This window comes from Equus quagga, chromosome 6, assembly GCF_021613505.1.
Source record: "Equus quagga isolate Etosha38 chromosome 6, UCLA_HA_Equagga_1.0, whole genome shotgun sequence".
NCBI lineage: Eukaryota > Metazoa > Chordata > Mammalia > Perissodactyla > Equidae > Equus > Equus quagga.
In genome coordinates, this window is record NC_060272.1 from 74,684,217 (window position 1) to 74,706,809 (window position 22,593).

The window sequence follows — 22,593 nt, forward strand, 5'->3', positions numbered from 1 at the left end:
ATTGAGGGAAATAAGACTGAAAACTTTGTTCTTTTTCTGTAGCTTTGGATGCTTTTTATGGAGAAAGATAAGATTGACTCTGGAGCAAAATCTGCCATCTATTTATACTACTGACAATTACCTGTGTTTGCCTTAAAAAAAAAGCAAACAAAGCAACATACTAGTCCTTCAGATAGATGCGACCCCATCTCCTAAATAGCACCTTATCTTGGAACCAGTACAGAAAGTTGTTTTTGTCTTACAACATCGCAGTACCTTATGTCGTACTACCGTAATAAAAATACAGAGATGTTCCATTATCTATCTAGCACTACTCCCTTGTACATACACGTGTCTGCGAAAATAGAAATTTTCAGGTTGGTCTGTCTGGAGTGTCCAGTACGGTGAAGATCAAACAAACAAAAACAAAAAAGAAATACTCACACAAACCCTCCTGATAAACTTTGGATTTAGGTCATCTTTATAGGAAACTCAGTGCTGGATGACAATAAAGAAAAATGTTTGTTCTGTTTGGGGAGGAAAAAAAAAGGTTCATTTCCAGGATCATGGAGTTTGGAGTCTATAAGCAACTTTAGTTTATCTAGTTTCACCCACTGGTATATAGGTAAAGAAAGTGGAAGTCTGGAGAGGTGAAGTGTGCACTGTGTGGCCTGGATATTAGTTGCAGAGCTAAGAATTGAATCCAGGCCTCCTGATGCACAGTCTAGTGGAAGGAGCTGGGCCACCCAGCACTTCAGCTTGTCTGTTCTTATCTACATCCTTTACAAGCATTAATCTAGTCATGAATTTGTACTAGAATGCTTTGTGGCTTGTAAAAGGTTTTTCTGGTGGTGTAACATTTTTAGCTTCACAGTAATCCTGTGTCATAAGCAAGAGACCATTTCTGTTTTGCACAGAGGAAGTTGAGATTTATAGACGTTTAAATGCTATGCCACATTATGATGTCACGTTGCTAGTGAGTGAGTGGCAGGGCCAAATTTTGAACTCAGGTCTCTAACTCCACACTCGGGGCTCTCTGGATACGGTTTATTCCCTTGGATAATTGAGAGTTAGTGGAGGAATTGTGATCCACAATTATAGCAATTAGAAACTGAAAAGACCTTGAAAATAAGAATCTATCAATCACTTGAAAACAGATGTTTTCTAAATTTACTGTGCAAGAAGTTAAATGTTTGAAAGCTTTCATCCGTTAGAAGAAAACATTAGTTTATTAAAATTAGAGCCCTTGCCTTTGAATGTAATAAAAGAAGTATTTAAATTATGTCCAGCAGATAAACATCACATGCAGTAAAACTAAACCAATGAAAACTGCTGTAGTTCCCCTCGCCACCCAGCTGGCGTCTTCTACGTGTTATGTGACACTTAGGAATTTGTGGCGTTCTCTAAGATGTTAGAAATTGCCCCATCTCAGCTGGCTGGTGAGAAAGAGCCCCCGTGCTATGGGAGTCCATCTTTCCTGGAATAAAGTTCTCTCCGCAGAGGTCTTTTCTAATTGCTGCAGGTATGGCTGGATATTTAGCTGTATAGAAATGGTCAGCATTCCATATGGTGTATTTCCTTTTTGAAATAGTTATATATCAGTTCTATTTTTAAATTACTCTACCATAATATAGTTTAGTATAATTTTTTAAAGTATGGCTTTAGTATAACTGTAAGCCTCCAGGAATTGGGCGGCTAATCCAGGTTGGTTTTTGCCTGTTATCTTTTGGAAAAAAAAGATTTTCATTATAGCTTAGTGGTTCAGAATTTGAAGAACTAAAAGTAGACAGACATTTGAAATTTGTCAGTTCTCTACTAGTCACAATTTAACCTCCTGTTTATAGAATATTTAAGAGATTATTAAAGTTATCAAAAAACAATAACATGTTGGGACTAAAAGGTAAATATGACATATCAGTAAGTATTTTAATGTATATGAAAAGAAGTAGAATCATAAGAATTTTAGAGCTAGATTTAAACTCCCTGTGTGTGTGTGTGTGAATGTGAGTGGTCAATTACTATTTAAGCAAAGCTGATAGTTTATAGACAGGAAGCCAAAGCACTAGAATATATATAATATACTGGCGCATAATAGACATTGGATAAGCATATGGTGAATGAATGAATTATGTAGAGACCTACTTACCCAGCTGGCATAGAGCTCAGAGCCTAAGTTTCATAGCTTCTAGCATTTTTTGCTTATCTTGCTAATTTCCTGGCTTGTTAAATAGGGTAATTCTAACTACAAGTAGCATCTTAAGAATTTCAGAATGGTTTTTCAAATATTTCTACTTGCTAAAAGGCATAGGAGCTAAGTGTGCTGAATTACAGTTTTACGTAGAAAATGAGAGAATTATAAATTATAAATGTGAAATTGTTTGAAACTGATATTTGATAGTTTTCCTAATGACATGCAGTAGGAAATAAGTTTTGATTAATTTAAGAATAGAATTTCTGTAAGGCTCTCGTATAATATGCTAAATATTTCTATACAGCCAAATATTCAGACGTGCTCTTCCAGGAAGAAAAGGCTCTGGGAAAAGAACTGTATTCGAGCTTCATTCCAGGAAAGACAGACTCCTCCAGGATGGGCTTATCTTAGCTTTTTGCCGTTTTTCGATTTTTATTATTTTTAAAAGTAGTGTTGATTATTGACTGTTATGTAAATGGAATAATAAGTATGCTTTAGGATTGGCTTTTTTCACTCAGTGTAGTTCTCTGCCGATTCGTGCAGGTTGTTGTGTGTGTCAGTAGTTCATTCTTTTTTATTGCTGAGTAGTGTTCTATGATGGAGGTACCATAGTTTGTTCAGCCATTCCTTGAAGGACATCTGGGTTGTTGCTAGTTTCCAGCCATTACAAGTAAAGCTGTACAGGTGTTTGTGTGAACATTAGTTTTCAGTTCTCTAGGATAAATGCCCAGGAGTGCACTTGCTGGATTGTCTGGTAGTTGCATGGTAGTTTTTAAGAAACTGCCAGACTTGTCCAGAGTGGATAAAGGGATCCTTAGGTGTAAAAGTTGGACAACCACTGCCTTATACAAAGGCAGCTATCAAAGCTGATATGTAACATATACCATAAAATTTTCTTGTGTTGATATCAAGTAAAAAAAAAACTTTTTCTCAGACTTTTAAAAATTAAAGGGAGTAATATCTTATTCTTTGTTTATAATCACAGAGCAGGTTGATTGCTTTGCAGTGCCACAAATTAATGTGCAAGGTTTTCTCCTATATATTTATATAACTGTATTATACATTTCAGGCTCAAGTATAAGCCTGAGAACAATTTTTTTTTAGTTCATAATATGTACCAAGAACTGGGAATACAAGAGATAAAGAAGATACTATCTTTACCCTCAAAGAAGTGAGAAGACAGATAAGCATGCAAATGTGGTAACTGCTGGAATGAAGGTATGCAGAAAGAGCAGCAGGGACGTGAGGGAAGGGAACCCTACCTGAGAGTGGGAAGGAGGCAGTTGTGACTTGACAGAGGAGGTGGAGACTGACATGAGACCTCAGGTGTGAGTAAGAGTTCGTCAGGAGGACGCGCGAGGAGAGGGTATCCTTAGACTCTTGGCATTGATGAGTCGAAGGAACATAGATGTTTCCCATCTAACCATATTTTGGTGGTAATCCTTTGCACATCATCTTTTTTCCTGGGCTGCATCGCCTAGGTTAAGATCACAAAACTAGTAAGTAACAGAGCGAGGATTTAAACCCTCATGTGCTGGCCCCAGGTGTGTGCTCTTAAATACTTGTGTTACGTGGCCTCGCAATTCTCTAATCAGTGTTTACATGCATGTTAGTGATCTACCCATGATAAGTTTTCATTTGATGTTTGTTTCATGGCAACAGAGGTCTTTCAGGGCTGGAGATAATGTAGTTGTTATTTGGTGTTTTAAATGGGAACATGTTATTTTTCCTCATGAAAAGATTTTGTGATAAAATGAAAATAATCAAAGAACTACAAGTTATTTAGAGACTTAGAAAATAGCTAAAATATAATAGTCTTAAGAGAAATGCTTTCTTAGTCATTATGTGGGAGGCTAGAATTGCAGTGTGTTTTCTTGAGGATAACAAAAAGTAGAATAAACACTGTCACAAGCAAAGAAGAGCAAAGGATACGTGAATTTTCTTGCTAATTGAGTAGGAAACAAGAGTCTGCAGACATTTTGTATTAAAATACCTAGGTCGAAGGGGTCTGTCTGCCTGAGATAAATGGTTTCTCTCCTTAATCTCACACACCTTGCACTGACATTTAAAACGTCATGATGCTCGGAGGGTAAAGAACAAGCCCCAGGAGTTACAACGTACAAGAAGTGTTTGCTCTCTCAACGTTGGTACTGATAGTTTAGATCACAGGCTGCTGGTATTATTACTGTTTTATTAAGTAGTTTTTAAAAACACACAGTTTATCTGAGGTCAGTCATCCCATCTGAATTTTGTCCCACCCCCTCGTAATTCCTGGCAGTTCTTGTTAAATATTAGAGTGTTAAAATTGTTTCTATAATAAGTACTCCAAATAAATATAATAGCAAATACATACATGTGATCGGAAGAGAATTTTATCATTGAAGCAAATGCTAGTAGCATTAACATGGTGTCCTGCTCTTTCTGTTCTTATGTCAGGAACACCATGGTTTATAATTCCCCTACCCCGAGTACATTTTCTTTGCTCAGATGTTTTGACCTGCTTCATATTCCGTGACTGTTCCGTGCTCTCTCAAGTCCCTGTGACTTAGCTGAGATGCCCTTGTCTATTTTTCTCTCTGGCTAATGCTTCCTGTCACAACTCAGCAATCCACGTTTTTTTCTCTTTTGAAAGTATTTCTGGCCCCAAAGCCAAACTGAGTTAGTTGCCAGTTCTCCTCATCTTTCTCTATATTCACATAGCATCCTGTGCATAACTCTCTTAGAGTACGTATTACATTGAATTTTAATAATGGGCTTTCTTAACTGTCATCTCCCTGCCTCTCCTCCATCCTTGTTCGGTTTGGCACATACACAAACTGTAAATATTAAGAATGAATATAGACAGCTATGGCCTTTGGAGTTGATTTTTAACCCCTGGTGCTAGAGCAGCAAGAAGTATGGGAACCCTTCTATGAGGGTAACATTCCTTGCTAGCCTTGCACTAAACTGAAGGAGGCTGTTGTGAGTCTTGTGTGGAGAGGAGACACACACACACACACACAGATTGCTGCTCCAAGTAAGCAAGAACAGGAAGTGTGGAATAATATGAAATAGAATTGAAATTTATAACATACATGTCTTATCTATTTAATTGAATTATAGCAGGTTTTTTAGTATTGCACTTTATGGAGTTCGCACAGATGTTATTTATGTATGCTGTGCAGATTTATCTTTCTATAATCTGTGTTATACAGAGAGAATATTCAAATCATACGTATTTTGAAATCTGTTTTTTCCCAAACAGTGCAGAGCATAGGTCATTTTTTTAACAGACTCTGAATTATCCTTGAGCCTACATTTCAAAGACACAGTACTATAAATGCATAAAATCAGTCGGAAGCAAAGACCCATAGTTGGGATAGCAAATGCAGATGTATTACACAACATACCTCAAATTACATTATTAGTATACTATGCAGATTAATTGGCTTTAAAACTACCAGTGAAGTAGTTGGGCATTTCAGACACTAAAACAAATTGTTTCTTACATCACTCCATATAATATATGGCATTTTCGCTTTTAATCACAAGTTCCTTTTTCATCAAGAACTTGGCAATGTAAGTCATTCTTCTTAGCCAAAAAGTAAATTAGTTAATTTTGTTTTTATGTTTTTATGACTAATTTATTACCTCATCTAAATTTTAAGTTTTTACTAAAAAAGAAGTTAACTGGTAATATTATGTTGATACTTTTAGCTTATTTTGATTGATATTAATTACTTTTTTGGTTTTTTGGTTTATTTCATTTATCTAGAAAATCGGACCTGTTTTTAGTCAAATACAGTCTTTTAAAGGAAACCAAACCTTAAGTGGAAGTCTAACGTATGAAGATACGGAGGCTGCTTCGTTTGATTCAGAATGGGAACGACAAGTGATGAGATGGTGTCTGTGGACCAGACCTCTTCCTCCTCCTTCAATCCTCTGTGTTTCGAGTGTGGCCAGCAGCACTGGACAAGAGAAAACCATTTATACAATTACCAGGATGAAGTGGACGATGACCTGGTTTGCCACATCTGCCTTCAGCCTCTGTTGCAGCCACTGGATACTCCCTGTGGACACACGTTCTGCTGCAAGTGCCTCAGAAACTTCTTACAAGAGAAAGATTTCTGTCCACTAGACCGGAAAAGACTTCACTTTAAGCTGTGTAAGAAGTCTAGTATTCTAGTTCATAAACTTCTGGACAAATTATTAGTTTTATGTCCATTTTCTTCAGTGTGCCAAGATGTCATGCAACGCTGTGATCTGGAGGCTCATCTTAAAAACAGGTAAGCAAAAAATATGAAAGAAAAAAGTAACTCTAGATTTTATAAAACGGTTGCTCAAGCAAACAAAACTTAATAAAAAAATACCAAGGGGGGCCTGACTCTGTGGTGTAGTGGTTAAGTCCAGCATGTTCCGCTTTGGCGGCCTGGGTTTGTGGGTTTGGATTGTGGGCACAGACCTCTACCACTCATCAAATCATGCTGTGGCAGCGACCCACATACAAGATAGAGGAAGATTGGCACAGATTTTAGCTCAGCGCAAATCTTCCTCACCAAAAAAACCGAAAAACAAAAAAAAAACCCCAAGGCATCAATAAGTAAATGAACAAATCAAATACAGGAGATATAATAAATAAGTTGTATGGAACAATATTTAAAATTATTGTTTATCAAAAACATGCATACAAAAACTACAGTAAGGAAGTATTATATATATATTAATATTTTTGTTGGTATAATATGAAGCTGCCATATTCACATGGGTAGCAGGATTTAACGATAGACTCTTTTTGCAAGGCACTTTGTTTCAAAAACTGTAAATGTAAATATCCTTTTATCTGGCTTATTATCCTAAGGAAAGAATCCAAAAGAAGGAAAAATTATATATAAGGATGTTCTCTGCAACATTGGGCACAGTTCAGTAAACTAGAGTCAATAGAATTACTTAACAGGAGAAGGGTTAAAAATCCGACAATACATCAGTGCAATGGGATATTATGCAGCCAATAAAAATGATAATTTTGTTGCAACATGGAAACAAGTGTACATGATTTTATTTGCTAAAATCTTGTAAAACTTCTGTGTTCAGGGACTCGACTGAACAAGAGCTAGGGGTTGGAAACTTTAAAAACTTGAGTGGGGACTTTTGTTCTGCTGATAAAAGCTTTTTAAAAGGTTAACTAATTTATTTAGCTAGTTGTTTATTGAGTTTTATAATTTGACTTTGGTAAAAGACTTGATCTTTGAAATTATTTATACTCTTAGGAAGGGTTAAATACATCTCTTATGCCTTAAGTAGGTCGGATCACATAAAAGGACAGAAGTAAACATATTGATTTCTGACTACAAAGTTAAGCCACTTGTGCAGTGTAGATCTGCAGTAATCTTGATTGCTGTGATAAACAGTGCATAGTGGACAATACACTGGATTTAGAAATAGTAGTATAAGTTTGGTATGGAACAACTTGTCCTTGTACTCACATATAAAATCACAGAATTGAAGGAGATTACCTCATCTAATCCCCTCACTTTATAAATCAGTAAACTGAGTCACAAAGATTAGAGGTAGTTAATGGTATAGTTAGATTTAAACTTCGGTATTCTATTTACCGTTCTAATATACCATGCTGAGTTTACCACAGGTCAAATTATGTTCTCTACTACTAAGTAGTAGTAAAAGTTTCATATACATGTTCATTCTGTTCCTAAATATCAGTGGTTTCTAATGAGTACACTCATTTTACATAATTTAGATGTGTAAGAAAGAACGAGACGTTATTAAAATGTCAGAAACATGAAGATTTATAGAGAAATAGCTTGAATCTAAGCTGTATTATCTAAAAATAAGCTAAGAAAAAAGTGTAAAATAAATATCTGGACTTTTGAAAATACGTGTTGTGTTGGGTTTTTGTATATCTCGGTCACCAGCAGGCATAGAATCTGAACATGATAGCAGACACCTCCTGGAAATTGACACCAGACTTGAATTTACTAGTCTGGGTCAGGCCTAGTTATGGCTGAGGTTGAAGAATATCTTAGGCTTTTCTTATTTCTCCCAGTAGAACTATTCTCTTTAGGGGATAGGTTTCTTTTGTGACTCTCTTATGAACGTCAGTTATGGGATGTTAGGGAACTGAACAAAGTCTCATTTTAGTTACTAATTATTTTGATAGCAGTGAGAGAAAAATTTCACAAATTTTTAGGAATAGTCACTTAAGTAAAATGTATACAAGAATTTAATATGTAGTTGAAGTATCATTAATATTTTCTATCAAGCTATTTGTGTTGATGATGTAAAAACTTGGAAATTGCAAACTATTCTTTCATTTATAGGTTGATAAAGGCTAAGCAATTATGACCGGTTGAAGGTTCCATTTTCCAAGTGTGCTCATTAATATCGAACTACTAATTTAATCATTTCCAAGGTGTCTTAGGCCCATGTTGGGAAAGATAGATTGAAAAGGTGAATGATTTGATAAGGTGGGTGACCTGCTTGATGTAAACAACTAAGAGTCACTTGATAATGTGATTTTTATATCCCATTTGAACAGATATGTGATGAACAGCCTGGCCTTTCTCTAGTCTCTTGATTAAAAATGTTGAAATTCAGGCAGAAATGGTTATTATGCAACACTCAACCCTAAATAGTACAGTTCATTTGTTCATTCAGCAAATATTTATTTTCTACTATGTGCCAGATACTGTTCTAGCTGTTAAGTAGTCTCTGCAGGCTGATAGCAAGTTAGAATCTACTGCTGGGTTGTAAATTCCTTCAGGGCCAGGACCATGTTTTTACTAGTCTTTGAATTCCCTTGCCCAAAATTGACACTCATCTCATATTTCTTCAATTAAATTGTTAGTCTGTGTTGTGGTTATCCATTGCTGAGAAACTAATGACCCCAAATATAGTGACATAAAACCACAAGCATTTGATTCTGTGAGTTAGGGATTCAGAGGGCACAGCAGGGATGACTTGTGTCTGTTATGTGCTATCTGGGCCACAGCTGGGAGGAATTGAGAGCCAGGGACTGCAACAGTTGGGACTGGAGAATTTACTTCCAAGATGGCTGCTTCTTTCACATGTCTGGCACTTTGATGGAGGTAACTAGCGGCACGGGCTCAGCCAGGGCTTGTCAGCTGGAGAGCCTACAGGTGGCCTCTCCAACGCGGCAGCCTCACGGTCTTTAAAGTTCTGACATGGTGCTCAGTGTTCCAGTGAGTAAGGCAGAGGCTGCATGTCCTTGTATGATCTGACCTTGAAGTCACATAGCATCCCTTATGCTGTTCCTCATTTGAAGTAATTACAAGATCACCCAGATTCAAGGGGCGAGGATATAGGCTTCACTTTGTGATGGGAGGAGGTCAGAAAATTTGCAGCCATGTTTTAAGACCAACACAACTAGCAACAAGGGTGATGTCATGAGGCACAGAATATAATTATTATGACTGTGGCATCTCTGTAAACAATCTCACTCATTTGTTAGAAATTGGTAAGTATCATTGAAATTCAAAGAATTTTGTCAGCAACAGTGATTCATTATATAAAAGATATATGACTATCATGTATTCTTGAATTTTTAGGATTTGGAAATCTCTATTAGTAGAAATATGGCATTAGGAATAGTTTGCATAAATCTGGTAATTTTGAGTCTAAAATTACCTTTCCCATTTGAATGAAATTTTGCTCTTAAAAAAATCTGCTTCAGTTTAAGAACAGCTGACATTTTCTCCTACTTGGCTAAAAGTAAAACATTTATGAAGGCAAATGTGTTTTTAAATAAAATTACTAGTTATTAACTAATTATGTATTAGTAAAACAATGAAGAATTTAAAAAACATGGGAAAGTGCCCATCTTTGAAAGGAGAACTGAAACCTTTAAAAAATATTCTATATATTATACTAAGCATTTAACATTTTAGTAATTACTTTGTGAAAATCTGCCAAGCAGCATGAACTAGAAAGCATTCCTCCTCCCCTTGTCTACCCCTCATCCCTGTCTCATCCTCAACAATTTAACATTTAAAGCTTATGGTAATTTTAAATGTTAAATTTTTTGTTAAATTGTGCATTTGTGTCCTAGTTTATGGCAAGATTCAGAACCATTTTGCTTTTTCTCATAAAAATTATAACTATTATTAAAGGTTTATACAACATAGAGAAAACTTTTAAAGAAGTCTTTGCGTGCTGAGACCTTTTCTAGTTCATCAAATGGCTTCAAAGCCTTTAGGGGTCAGGGTAAGCTGAGGCAAAATTGCTCTTTTAAATTCTCATTTTAGCTTGGCAAGAAATTTGTATTTGGCACATTCTTACCAGTATTCTTTTCTGATGTATAATGTAAAATGCAGATATATGTTTGCAAATCATGTATCTGATAAGAGTCTAGTATTCTCAGGGCATAGAAGGAGCTCTTATAATTCAACAAAAAGTCAAATAATCCAATTTTAAATAGACAAAAGATTTGATTGGATATTTCTCTAGAGAAGATATTCAAATAGACAATAAGCACATGAACAGATGCTCAACGTTATTAGTCCATTTTTATAATGGATTGTTTTGTATTTTTGTAAGTTTTAAGTATTCTGTGTATATTCTGGATACCAGACTGATCAAATAAATGATTTGCAAGTATTTTCTCTTGTTCCATCAGTTGTCTTTTCATTTACCTATATCCTTTGAAGGACAAACTAATTTAATTTTTTTTTTTTTGAGGAAGATTAGCACTGAGCTAACATCCGTGCCCATCTTCCTCTATTTTGTATGTAGGACGCCTACCACAGCATGGCTTGTCAAGTGGTGCCGTGTGCACAGCCGGGATCTGAACCGGCGAACCCCAGGCCACCAAAGTGGAACATGCGCACTTAACTGCTGCACCACCGGGCCAGCCCAAGTTTAATTTTTATGAAGTCCAGTTTAATCTCTTTTTTCTTTGTTTTCTTGTGCTTTTGTTGTCATATCTAAGAAAACACTGCCTAATCCAAGGTCATGAAGATTTAGACCTGTGTTTTCTTCTAAGACTTTTATAGTTTTAGCTCTTAAATTTGGTTCTTTCATCCATTTGAATTAATTGTGATTGGAGAACATGCTGTGTATGATTCAGTCCTTTATATTTAATTGAGGCTTTTTTTATGCCTACACATGATCTGTCCTGGAAAATGTTCCATGGGTACTTGAGAAGAATATATATTCTGCTATTGATGGGTGGAGTATTCCGTAGATGTCTGTTAGGCCTAGTTGATTTATAGTGCTGTTAAAGTCTTATTAAAGTCTGTTTTCTTGTTCTCAAGTCTGGTTGTTTTATCCACTATTGAAAGTGGGGTATTAAAGTCTTAGACTATTATTATTGAATTGTCTATTTCTCCCTTTAATTATGTCATTTTTTGTATCATGTACTTAAGGTCTGTTGTTAGGTATGTTTATAATTGTTATAGCATCTTGATTGAACCTTTCATCATTGTAAAATATTCTTCTTTGTCACTAGAAACAATATTTGTCTTTAAGTCTATTTTGTCTGAAGTTAGTATATCCACCCATCTCTCTTTAGGTTACTATTTGCCTGGTATATCTTTTTCTACCCTTTACCGTTTTGACCTGTTTGTGCCTTTGAATCTGAAGTGTGTCTCTTATAGACAGCATATGGTTGGATCATGTTTTCCTTTTTAATCCATTTTGCCAACCCCAAACTTTTTATTGGAGTGTTTATTTCATTTATATTTAATTAATTACTGATGAGGTAGGATTTATTTCTGTCATTTTTGTGTTTGTTTGTATATGCCTTATTTCTTTTTTGTTCCTCTTTTCCTCCATTTCTTCTTTCTTTTGTGTTAAGTAGATGTTTTCTAGTATACCATTTTAATTCCTTTGTCATTTCTGTTCAATTTTTTTTTTTAATTATTTTCTTAGTGGTTGCCCTGGGGATTACAATGAACGTCTTAGTTTATAACAATCTAGTTTGGAATAATACTAACTTGATTTCACTAGTAGATAAAAACTTAGCTCATATATAGCTCCAATTCCTGCCCCTTCCTTTGTGCTGTTATTGTTATACAAATTACATCTTTATGCATTGTATGCCCATCAAAACAGAATTCTAATTATTGCGTTGTGTGGTTGTCTTTTAAATCAGATAGGACAAAAAAGGAGTTATGAGCAAAAAAATACTTTTATGCTATCTTTTTTATGTATCTATGTAGTTACCTTTACCAGTGCAATTTATTTCTTCCTGTCGATTTGGTTCACTGTCTAAGGTCCTTTCATAGCAGATTGAAAGACACCTTTTAATATTTCTTGTACAGCAGGTCTGCTAGCAACAAACTCTGTTTTTGTTTATCTGGGAATGTCCTCATTTTTTTCTCCTTTGTTTTTGAAGGATAGTTTTGCTGAACATAGACTTCTTGGTTGATGGGTCTTGTTTTTTGTTTTTTTTTTTTTAACTCTGAGTCTGTTATCCCATGGCCCTCTGGCCTCCATGGTTTCTTGAGAAATCAGCTGTCAGTCTTACTGAGGATCACTTCTGTGTGAGGAGTTACTTCTCTCTTGCTGCTTTCGAGATTCAGCACACTTGGGAACTTCTCGGCCGTTATGTCTTCAAATATTCTTTCTGTCTCCTTGTGGGACTCCTATTATGTATATGATAATACTCTTGATGGTGTCCCACAGGTCCTTAAGGCTCTTTCCTTTTTTTTTTTTTCCATCCTTTTTCCCTCTGTTCCTCAGACTGGATAATCTCAGTTGACTTATCTTCAAGTTGACTGATTCTTTAACCTGTTCAAATTTGCTGTGATTTCTGCAGATGTGAATTCTTCATTTCATTTATTGTATTTTTTAGCTCCAGAATTTCTATTTGGTTCTTTATTATATCTCTTTATCGATGTTTCAATTTGGTGAGACATCGTTCTCATATTTCCCTTAAGTTCTTTAGACTTAGTTTCCGCTCTCCTTTGAGCACATTTGCGATAGTGATTTAAGTCATTGTCTGATAAGCCCAACATCTGGGCTTCCTCAGGGACAGTTTCTGTAGACTACTTTGATCCTGTGGATGGGCCATACGTGCTTATTTGCATATCTCTTAATTTTGTGTTGAACACTGCACATTTTAAGTAATAGAATGTGGCAACTCTGGACATCAGATTCTTCTGCCTCTCCAAGATCTGTTATTGCTATTTGTTGTTGTTCTTTGTTTGTTCAGTTACATTTCTAAACTAATTCTGCAAAATCTCTGCTCGGCTTATGAGTTAGCTAATGAAAGGATAGAGAATTCCTTAAATGCCTGGAATAAGGAAATCTCCCAGTCTTCCCAAGGAGCTCTGTGTGCATGGTGGGACATATCTTCAACACTCAGGACCTTGACATTTTCAACTTAGCCTTCATTTCCTCCTTTCATAGAGCTTCAGTGTTAGCCAGAAGTGAGAGCTAGGGCTTTCTCAGTTCTTTCCTGTGCATGCACACAGCCCTAGATATATCAGAACTGCTATGGATATTTTATTCCCTAGCTTTTCCTTTTAAACTTTTTAGTTAGTCTTTTGTTTGCCCACCTCAGGCAGCCATGATTTTAAACAGTTGCCTATGATTTTTTTTCAACAGGTGACCCCAGTGAAAAGGCTGTTTTCACTGCTTGAGCTCCAAGTTAGAAAGACAGCCTTGTGAGTGGGGTCTTCCAGGAAGCCAACAGTTAGGTCAATTAATGACAATTCTCTAGGAATGGGACTTTGAAGGCGCTCCAGTCTGCCCCTCCAATGGCTGCCAGACTCCTGTTTCCACTGTGATTGTGGGCCAGTGCTTTTCTAGGCTACTGGAGAGGTGGGAATGTGAATAGGGCAAGTTCAAATGCCACAGAGCTCACAGTTATTACTGAGATTCAGCCATTTTTCTTGAATAAATGCTCTTCAGATTGCTACAGAACTTGGCTAATTTCTGGAGCTTAGAAATGGTTCTGATAGTTTTTGCCAGTGTTAGCATTGCTTTATGGAGGAAAGGTTTTCAGATACCTTTAATCTACCATTTTTACTGACGTCGCTTGAATTGATTTTTGCATGTTTTAATCCGTAACTGTTTTATCATTTTTCTTGATTCTAAGATGCTCATATTCTTTGAGTTTCATTAAGTACCCAGCATTGTGCTGGCACTTACTGTACATCATTATATCTTCTACTACTACTGCTGGCACCATCACCACCACTAATACTGACACTACAAATAGTAATATAAAGTGTTCTTTTACACTGTATGTTTCCTAATATGAATCATTGTTATGTTAGTGAATGATGCCACTGTATCATAAATAAGTTAGTTCATATGTAGTTTTTCCTCCGTAAGGAGAGCCAGAGTAGTGGAAATGGAAGTATAACCTTCTGGCTGCTGCAAGTGCCTTTTGGTTTTATTTAAGAAAATTAAAAAACATACCTACATGTAGAAATCCCTCCCTAGGGAGGTACAACCTTCAGCCTGTGGCAGGTTACAGTGCCTCCAAGCCCTCCTTGGGGCAGCCCGCTGTCTCAGAGCTGCACGTCCCTCTGCGTTGTCTGAGCACGTGTCTACCTGGCTCTAATTAAATGTCACATGCATTTCCATTCTATTGTTTTTATTCACTTTTAATATCCTCTCTACTAACCTCCTGCTCCACTGAGTTACCTGCTTGAATTACCCAAGTTATAGCCCCTGATGCTAACTGCAGTTTGTGTTATTATTGTTAAATGCTCCATTTAAAAAGACGCAGAGGGTTTTGTTGCTGTTTGTGACTTTTTGTCTTTTAGTGATCACTAAGGCCTTTCTCACTCTACCATTCTGTGATTGTGTTTCTAGGCACAAATTTGCAGAAGAAATTCAATTTATGTTTTCCTGAGACCTAGAAAAAGAACACTGTAAGAATACGTTTAATATGATACAGTGGAAAGAGCAGACATCTTTGAAATCAGATCTGAGTTTGTTTGGATTTTGGCTCTGCAATTTAACAGTTGTGTGGTATTGGCTTAGTTAAGTTTCGAGTTTCCCATTTGTAAAGTGGGGATAATAGAGTGGTTGTGAGGCTTCAACGAAATACTCCATAAAGGTCTTTACACAGTGACTGGCACAAATCAGGCACTCAACAAATGTTGGTTTCTTCCTTTCTCTTTCAGTTCCAAATGTTTGCAAACTTAGTGGATGATGGCTGTGAGCTGTCTGGTCATGAGCTTTTCTCTGTCCAAGCCTGCTCTAATCTACTCATTCCCTGATAATCTTTTTTTAAGAAATGGCTTTATTGAGATATAGTTCACCTACCATAAAAGTCACCTATTTTTAAAGTGTACAATTCAGTGGTTTTTAGTGTATTCACAGAATTGTTCAACCATCATCACAATCTAATTTTTAGAACATTTTCAACACCCCAAAAGAAACCCTGTATCCATTAGCAGCCATTGCACAGGTTTGAATGGTCTATCCCACTTTCCCTTAAGCCCGGTAATTTTTAGTGTGCAGTTTTTGTAGCGTACATATGTTGCTGTTAACAGAAATCCTTGTATTATAGTCTGGGCTTTTGCCCTCATCACTGCAAGTGTTCTCTCTAAGGTCACCGTGACCTTCTAATCAAACCAATGCTTTTGGTCCCTGTCTTATCTACCTCTTTTGTGGCGTTGGACTGTTGGCCAGTTCTTTGTTGATATTCTTATCTCCTTTACTTAGTTTGAAGTCTTTTTCTCATAGTCTCCTCCTATCTAGTAGTTCTAACTCAGTCTACTCACCTGGTCCACCTTATTTAAAGATGGGCGTTCCTGAAGGTTCTACCTATAACCTTCCTCCTCAAATGCTAGATAAGATCTTTCTTTCACATCTTTACATGGTATCACTTTTAACATCTTTAGTTCCTGTTAGCAATTTGCTATCCCATTGGGAATTTAAGTATACCTGTTTCTTCACTAGTCTAAGAAATACAGATTTTCTTTTTGAAATTTATTTTTTCCTGTTTAATAACTATAAGATAGGCTTTATAGTTAGTTATTTTGTAGGACTTTTTAATCGTTAGCTTGGCTAATTCCCAGATGTTCACATTGTTTGTATTTCCTCTTCTTTTCCTACTCCTCCTCCTTTTTTGCCATTGAAGACTAGCTATTGCCCATGTAGATATTGTGTATGATACAAATTTGGGGAATTAAATATTGACCTCTCTTTTTAGTCACAAATACTTTTTATGATCCAGTTTTTGTCTCAATTTTCTTATTGAACAAATATTTTTTAAAACATTTCTAATTAAATCTGCTTATTTAACAGAAATAACTTTTCAGTGATGTAATTTTCAAAAATATTGCCTTGGAGAACATTTCCTAGAGTGCTGCCCAAGAACGCAGCGAGGAACATCAGTTGTCCCCCTTCTTAACAAGATGGAGAGAAAACAAGTAGTGAGAGAAAGTTGAATAAAGAAATTTCATAATGAAATCCAGGACAAAATAAATCTTTAGGTCATAAGGGAAAATTTATCACTCTTATAGTTAAGGGATAGCTTTCAATTTTAATTGAATTTAATCCTATACTTAATTTTGATTGAAATTCTAGATTTTTAAAAATATTGTCATTGAATGAAGTCTGCAACCCTTCAGACAGGCATAAGACTGTCACTCGTCCTACCCACCTGTTTGTACCTTCTTATTCCAACACAAGAGAATAAGTGGTGTCCATAGAGTCGTGTTAGGCTCCAGGAATATGAGTCTGGCTCTCCTTCACTAATCTCCTTTTCGTCCTCCCACTCTTCAAACTGGGCATTTTTAGTCACTTTGGTCCAGTCAATGTGCCAGACAAAACTGGCACCTTGACGTCATTTCTAATATCTGTTGTGTAAAGATTTTATTTAAATGTTTAAACAAGCATCTATCTGCCCTTTTTGTTTGCTTAAATAAGTGAAAACAAGCAAGTTAACAGTTCTTGTTTCCTGGTGCTTATGTAACTTTCCAAAGTACTTGGAATATGTTCTTCAAGTTACGTAGCGTATATATAATTCCTCTATTGGAATTCTAGTTTTATAAACTGGGAGATGTGCTTTTTATCTCCTTCCATGTCTATTGTACAGTAAGTTATTTGAGCTTTGCTCTGCTTTCCTGCAAGTGGTAAATCTTCACATGTATTGCAACCCACTAATGAGTAACTGTGCGGCCTTGGCCATGAAAGCGTAGGGGCCTAGTGACAGTCAGGGTCTAAGTCAGGACGCAAGGACTCGTGGAAGAAGACTGCTGATTTCTACTCCTGTGGTTAAGCCCTTTAACCTGTACAAAGGGTTAGGTAGTCAGAATTTCAGTGTAATTCTTGCAATATAGAGGCAGCTGTACTGGTGTACTATACTGGTGTGTATATTTCTGGTACTAGTATATACCTGAATACGATTTTTTTGAAGTATCCTTTGAGATATACACTAAACCATTGTTTGTGCCAATGCCTTGTTTTAAATTTGCCATGTGGAGTGGTAAGAACTTAGTCTGAGTGGAAATTAAGGTCAGAATTGTGTACTGCTGTGGGTACTTTTAGGTGCTTTTTGTATAGAAGCCATTGTCATTCTTCTTTTGTGGTATAAGCTATTAATCACTTATTTTTTCCTTTCAAATCGTCTGGAAACGACCTGATGCTCTCTTCTAGATGCCCTGGAGCTTCTCATCGGAGAGCTGCCCTAGAGAGAAGGAAAACTAGTAGAACTCAGACAGAGATTGAGAATGAAAATGGAACCACTATCGTAGATCTCCCAGGTACTTTATCACCCGAAACGGACTGTTCGGGGACAGGCACAGTGCCCGCCGAACGGAGCTTGACGTCAGCGTCTCTCCCCGCGTGGACAGAGGAGCCGGGCCTGGACAACCCTGCCTTTGAGGAGAGCGCTGTTGCCGACAGTATGTGCTGCCCACCTCCTTCTCCTGTTTCTCATCTCTGTTTTCAATTGGACATTTCCTTCCTTCCCACTACTCTCCCAACATGCAATTTTTCCTCTTTAAAAAAGTATTTTATTGAGCTATAATTTATGTACCGCATAATTCACCCTTTTAAGCGTAGAATTCTAACAGTTTGCATTTTTGAAACAGAACAGGAATCTTACCCCAGAGGAGAAGGATCCTACCCCACCCCTCTTCTGTTATAGGCCATGAGTTCACTGGTCATTGACATGCTTCTTATTGTTGTTTGTGTGTTCAGAAGCTTGTAGCTTGACTAAGAGATCAAGAACAACAAAAATAATACTCAAATTAAGTGCTTTGTGTCAGGCACTGTGCCAAGCACTGCACATGCATGAACTCATTAAATGCCTGTAACTAAATTAGGACATTTTTTTTAATAGTGAGAAAACTGAGACTTGAGAGATTAATTGGTCCAGCTCATGCAGCCAGGAAATGGCTGGATGTATATCTGACTCCAAGGCCACACTTCTGACTGTCGCACTCCTCTCGTAGCAGCCGCTAATCTGACTGCACAACCCACTAGGAAATGAGCAGAAAGCCTGTAGTCAAAGATCTCAGGCGTATTTTGATAGTTGGCCCCATGTATTTACTTGTAAATATAATTTTCACTTACAAATTCCAAATTAGACTACAAATTCAAGTTTTCCCTGCCACAGCTATAATCCTTCATCTCCTAAGGCTCAGTTGTAGACCCAGCTCTTCTCAGCGTTTGCTGTGACTTCCCTCTCAACACCTATGGTGATTATATACCACGGGGTTAGTCTTTCCTTTATACTGCCGTGTATTACTTACAATTGTGTCATGGTCCATACTGTCTCTTACCAGTTAGGACAAGATGGCATTCTCTTAGTAGTTCTTTTTCAGAAAACTGTGTTGTCCCTTGTGATCTGATACATAGTAGCTATTTGTTGATTATTTACTGATCACCTTTGGAAGAAGAAATGTTTAGCCATCTTTACATATAGATATTTTTTGTCATTCTGTTTTTCTTATCCAGTGGTATTGCTTAGTTATTAATCGTCTGTTAACATAAAATGAGTTATTTACCTGAAGATGATCAAAAATATAAAACATTGTTTTTCTTTCCATCTATTTTTCTCTCTCTCTCATTTTTAACTCAGCAGCTGCACAACAGCCACTTAGTTTACCAGAAGGCGAAATTACCACAATTGAAATTCACCGGTCTAATCCTTATATTCAGTTAGGAATTAGCATTGTGGGTGGCAATGAAACTCCACTGATTAACATTGTTATCCAGGAAGTCTATCGAGATGGGATAATCGCCAGAGATGGAAGACTCCTTGCTGGAGACCAGATTCTTCAGGTATCAGTCAATTTTAATTATTCTGTTAACTTGCACCCTTTTGTTCCTATTCATAAGTTTAAAACTTAGAAAATTGTGGTACTGCGGAACCTGAATTATATATAGGTTAGTTTTGCTGTTTTTATATGCAGAACAGATCAGAATTTATCTGTAGTTTCTCCTATTTCCCCATATAAATGGAATGTATTTTTTCTCCGTTCCTTAATTTTCAATCCCACATGTGACTCAGCACACAGTGCTGGGCTGTTTGGGCCAGCTAGACTCTTCCTGGCTTGGACTCCATGGTTGGCTGTCTCAGGGCCACTTCACCCCGGCTGAAATCTTGTTATTCCATTGGCTTTATCCTAAGTCCAGTTTTCTCATCTATCTGTTACCTTTGTTGTCTACTTTATCCTCTACTATGCTGATTACTAACATCTAGAAAAGATGCACTGTACAGCACTAGTTACTTATAATTTATACCATGGAATTTAAGAGAGAATTTAGAAATCATAGCCATCTTTTATTGGCTCCCCAATACACTCTCCTCAGTAAATAATCTAACCCTTCATTAACCCTTGATACCACCCTCACCTTCTTCTCTTTCAGAAGATGATCTTTAAGAAGAATAGCTATTCCAAAAAAAAAAAAAACTAGCTTGGGACAAGATGATATTTTATTAGAGGGCATGTTGAGACTGAGGGAATGGGGATTGTAAGAATTCTACTGTATAGGCCTGGAGTTTATGTGAACACTGGCCTGGATGTTTGCATCATGCAAGTGTAGGTGATAGCTGAAGCTAAAAGAAATGATAACTTCTGGAAGAAGAGAGAAATTTTCATAAACCAGAAAAAATATTTTCTAGGAACTCAAGCTCAAGGAGTCTTCCTCCTCGATTTCATCATTCAGTCCTTCACCATGATCTGTTGATGTCTATCATTACTTCCATTTTCCCTGCTGCCTCTTTAGGCCCTCACTGTTTCATATCTAATTTAGTACATACCCCATCAAACATCCCTGCCTCCCAACTCTGCTCTTAGATGAAGCATGATCACTGCCAGGTTAATATATCTGTAACTCTGCTTTCCTTGGGAAGATTTGACTAGAGGATCAAGACCAGACTGATTAATATTCAGCATCCTCCATGGTCTTTTACAAAGCCTGTCGTCTTAATCTTAATTCTTTCTTTTCATTTCAGGCATAGCAGTTTGTTCGTTTCCTACAGCGTTCTAGGCACTGTGTTAGTCGCTGAGGACACAGTGAAGAGCAAAATACTGTCCCTGTCCTTGTGGAGATTATGATCAAGTGGAAGAGCCAGACATACAATCTTCTTGCTTCTCTCCAAACAACATATTCTGCCTTCTAGCCTGTTCCCATTGTCCTACAATTTGTTCATCTTCCTGCTTAAAGCTTTGCTCAGCCATTCTCACCTCTCCTTACTTTAATTGCTGATAACGTCATCTTCTCTTCATCACTTGGCACATATTCACAGTACATATTTAAATATACTGTCTTTCCATGGTGATTGCAGCCCCCCAGTGGTACAGATTTTGACACAGGTTTCTCTTAGCACTGTGCATGTAGTAAGTGCTCAGGAAGTGCTGAATCACTAAGAGTGGATTTGGGTATAAAAGCCTGTCAGGAACAGCCATCTCCTTTATTAAAACAAAACTCGGAACTTCTAGGATTTTCAGCTCTTGAGAGGAAAGGACCTTCCACGGGGTTCCTGGCTTTCGTTTCCACTCCCACTTGCATGCTGCCTCTCTCCGTGTGTCATTCTACTGTAACATTCGGCCCCAAATCCTTCCTTCATTGCCCTTCGTATGGCTGCCCCAGACTGAACTTTCAAGCAGCTTTTTATTTTTTACTGAATGCTAAGAGGAAATGGGAATACAGGGAACGTAGCTGATCCAGCTTATATAAAATGAGGTTTCTGATCCAACCACAGCCAGCTATTTACTGTATTTACTAGTAAAAGCTAGTTATTTACTGTATCTCTGTACTTGCTATCATTTATGACATTAGTACTCCAGCTTCATGAGGCTGGCACAGCTGTGTGGACACCTCAGCTACTCTTAATCCGATTCAGTGTGGAGACAATCTTACAGCTGGGCTCCCGGTGCATCCCCCGACCAGGAGAGCCAGACTGCCCTTTTCCGCAGCTTATGTAGTGCTCTTTCTTTCTCCCACTCTGGCCTTTCTGGCTGTAACTAAGTGTACATTTATTTTTGTGCTTTGTTCTTTGCTACCAGCAATGTGCTAGCATTGGGTATTGACATTTTTATACATTTCTCATTCTTTTTCTGGATTTTAAAGGTAAAAACAAATGCTTTGTTTTTGTTTGTATTTCTTTGAATACAGTTGAGGTTAAACAGTTTTTCAGTTTTGTTTGCTAATAAATTTCATCTTTGGGGTTTTTACTCTTCTATTTTAGAGAATCGTTTAGTAACATATCTGAATCTTTATACCTCAGATAAAATTATAGTTATCTGAAATTATTGACTGTCTTTTTGAGAATTAACTCAAAGCTGTAAATTTACATTTTAGGAATTCCAATGCGTTATTCTTCTTTAGGGAGGCATACATATTAATAACTGTAGTAATGATGATCTTAAGTCCAGTTTAATGATTCTAATTGGGAAGAAAAGTATAAGCACATAACCTGCTCAATGAATTCAAAAGGGTCTCTCCTATTGTGGGCCCTGAATTAATTGCTATGCTGGAGCCAATAAGTAAAGCCACACCCTTTGCCCAAATGTGGAGAATATTTATGGTCATTTCAAAAGTAAATACTTGGAAAGAAGCCTGCTTGGAATTTTTTTCTAACTGGTTATCTTCAACTTTGTATAAGCTCTGTAAATAATACAGTGAGCCAATTTGAAAATACCTAAGAGTTGTCAAAATAGTTTATTTATAGACCAAAGAGCTAGCAAGCCTAGGATTTTATTTTAGCAAACCATATGCAGTAACAGGCTGTGACTTTGGGTTTTCCACATAAAAAAATATATGTATTTCTATATAGTCACACCTACACACACATATGCGTACATGTATCTTACTCTATTCAGGAGCCTCTTTGAAAAGGAGAACTTACACTACCCTCAGGGCCTTTTACTATGAAGCCTTTTGTGCAGTTTGAAGAAAAAAATACTGCTGTTATAAATTATATTGATATGATTAAAAATAACTTTTGGAACATTATTAAGAATGGGTATTTTCAGTTTGATCAGTCATCA

The 22,593-nt window shown here is 36.8% G+C and overlaps 1 protein-coding gene across 3 annotated transcripts in view; it reads left to right on the top strand.

Annotated features, from left to right (window-relative positions):
- LNX2 (ligand of numb-protein X 2) overlaps nt 1–22,593 on the top strand; it is a 75,529-nt gene that overhangs the window by 35,147 nt on the left and 17,789 nt on the right. Inside the window, exons 2-4 of one of the 3 annotated variants that reach the window (XM_046665165.1) lie at nt 5,925–6,435; nt 17,747–17,994; nt 19,176–19,378. In XM_046665165.1, the coding sequence (XP_046521121.1) occupies nt 6,029–6,435; nt 17,747–17,994; nt 19,176–19,378 (858 nt within the window). In that variant the 5' untranslated portion in view covers nt 5,925–6,028. The remainder of the gene's footprint in view (nt 1–5,924; nt 6,436–17,746; nt 17,995–19,175; nt 19,379–22,593) is intronic. The other 2 variants (XM_046665166.1, XM_046665167.1) reach the window with 2 other exon arrangements.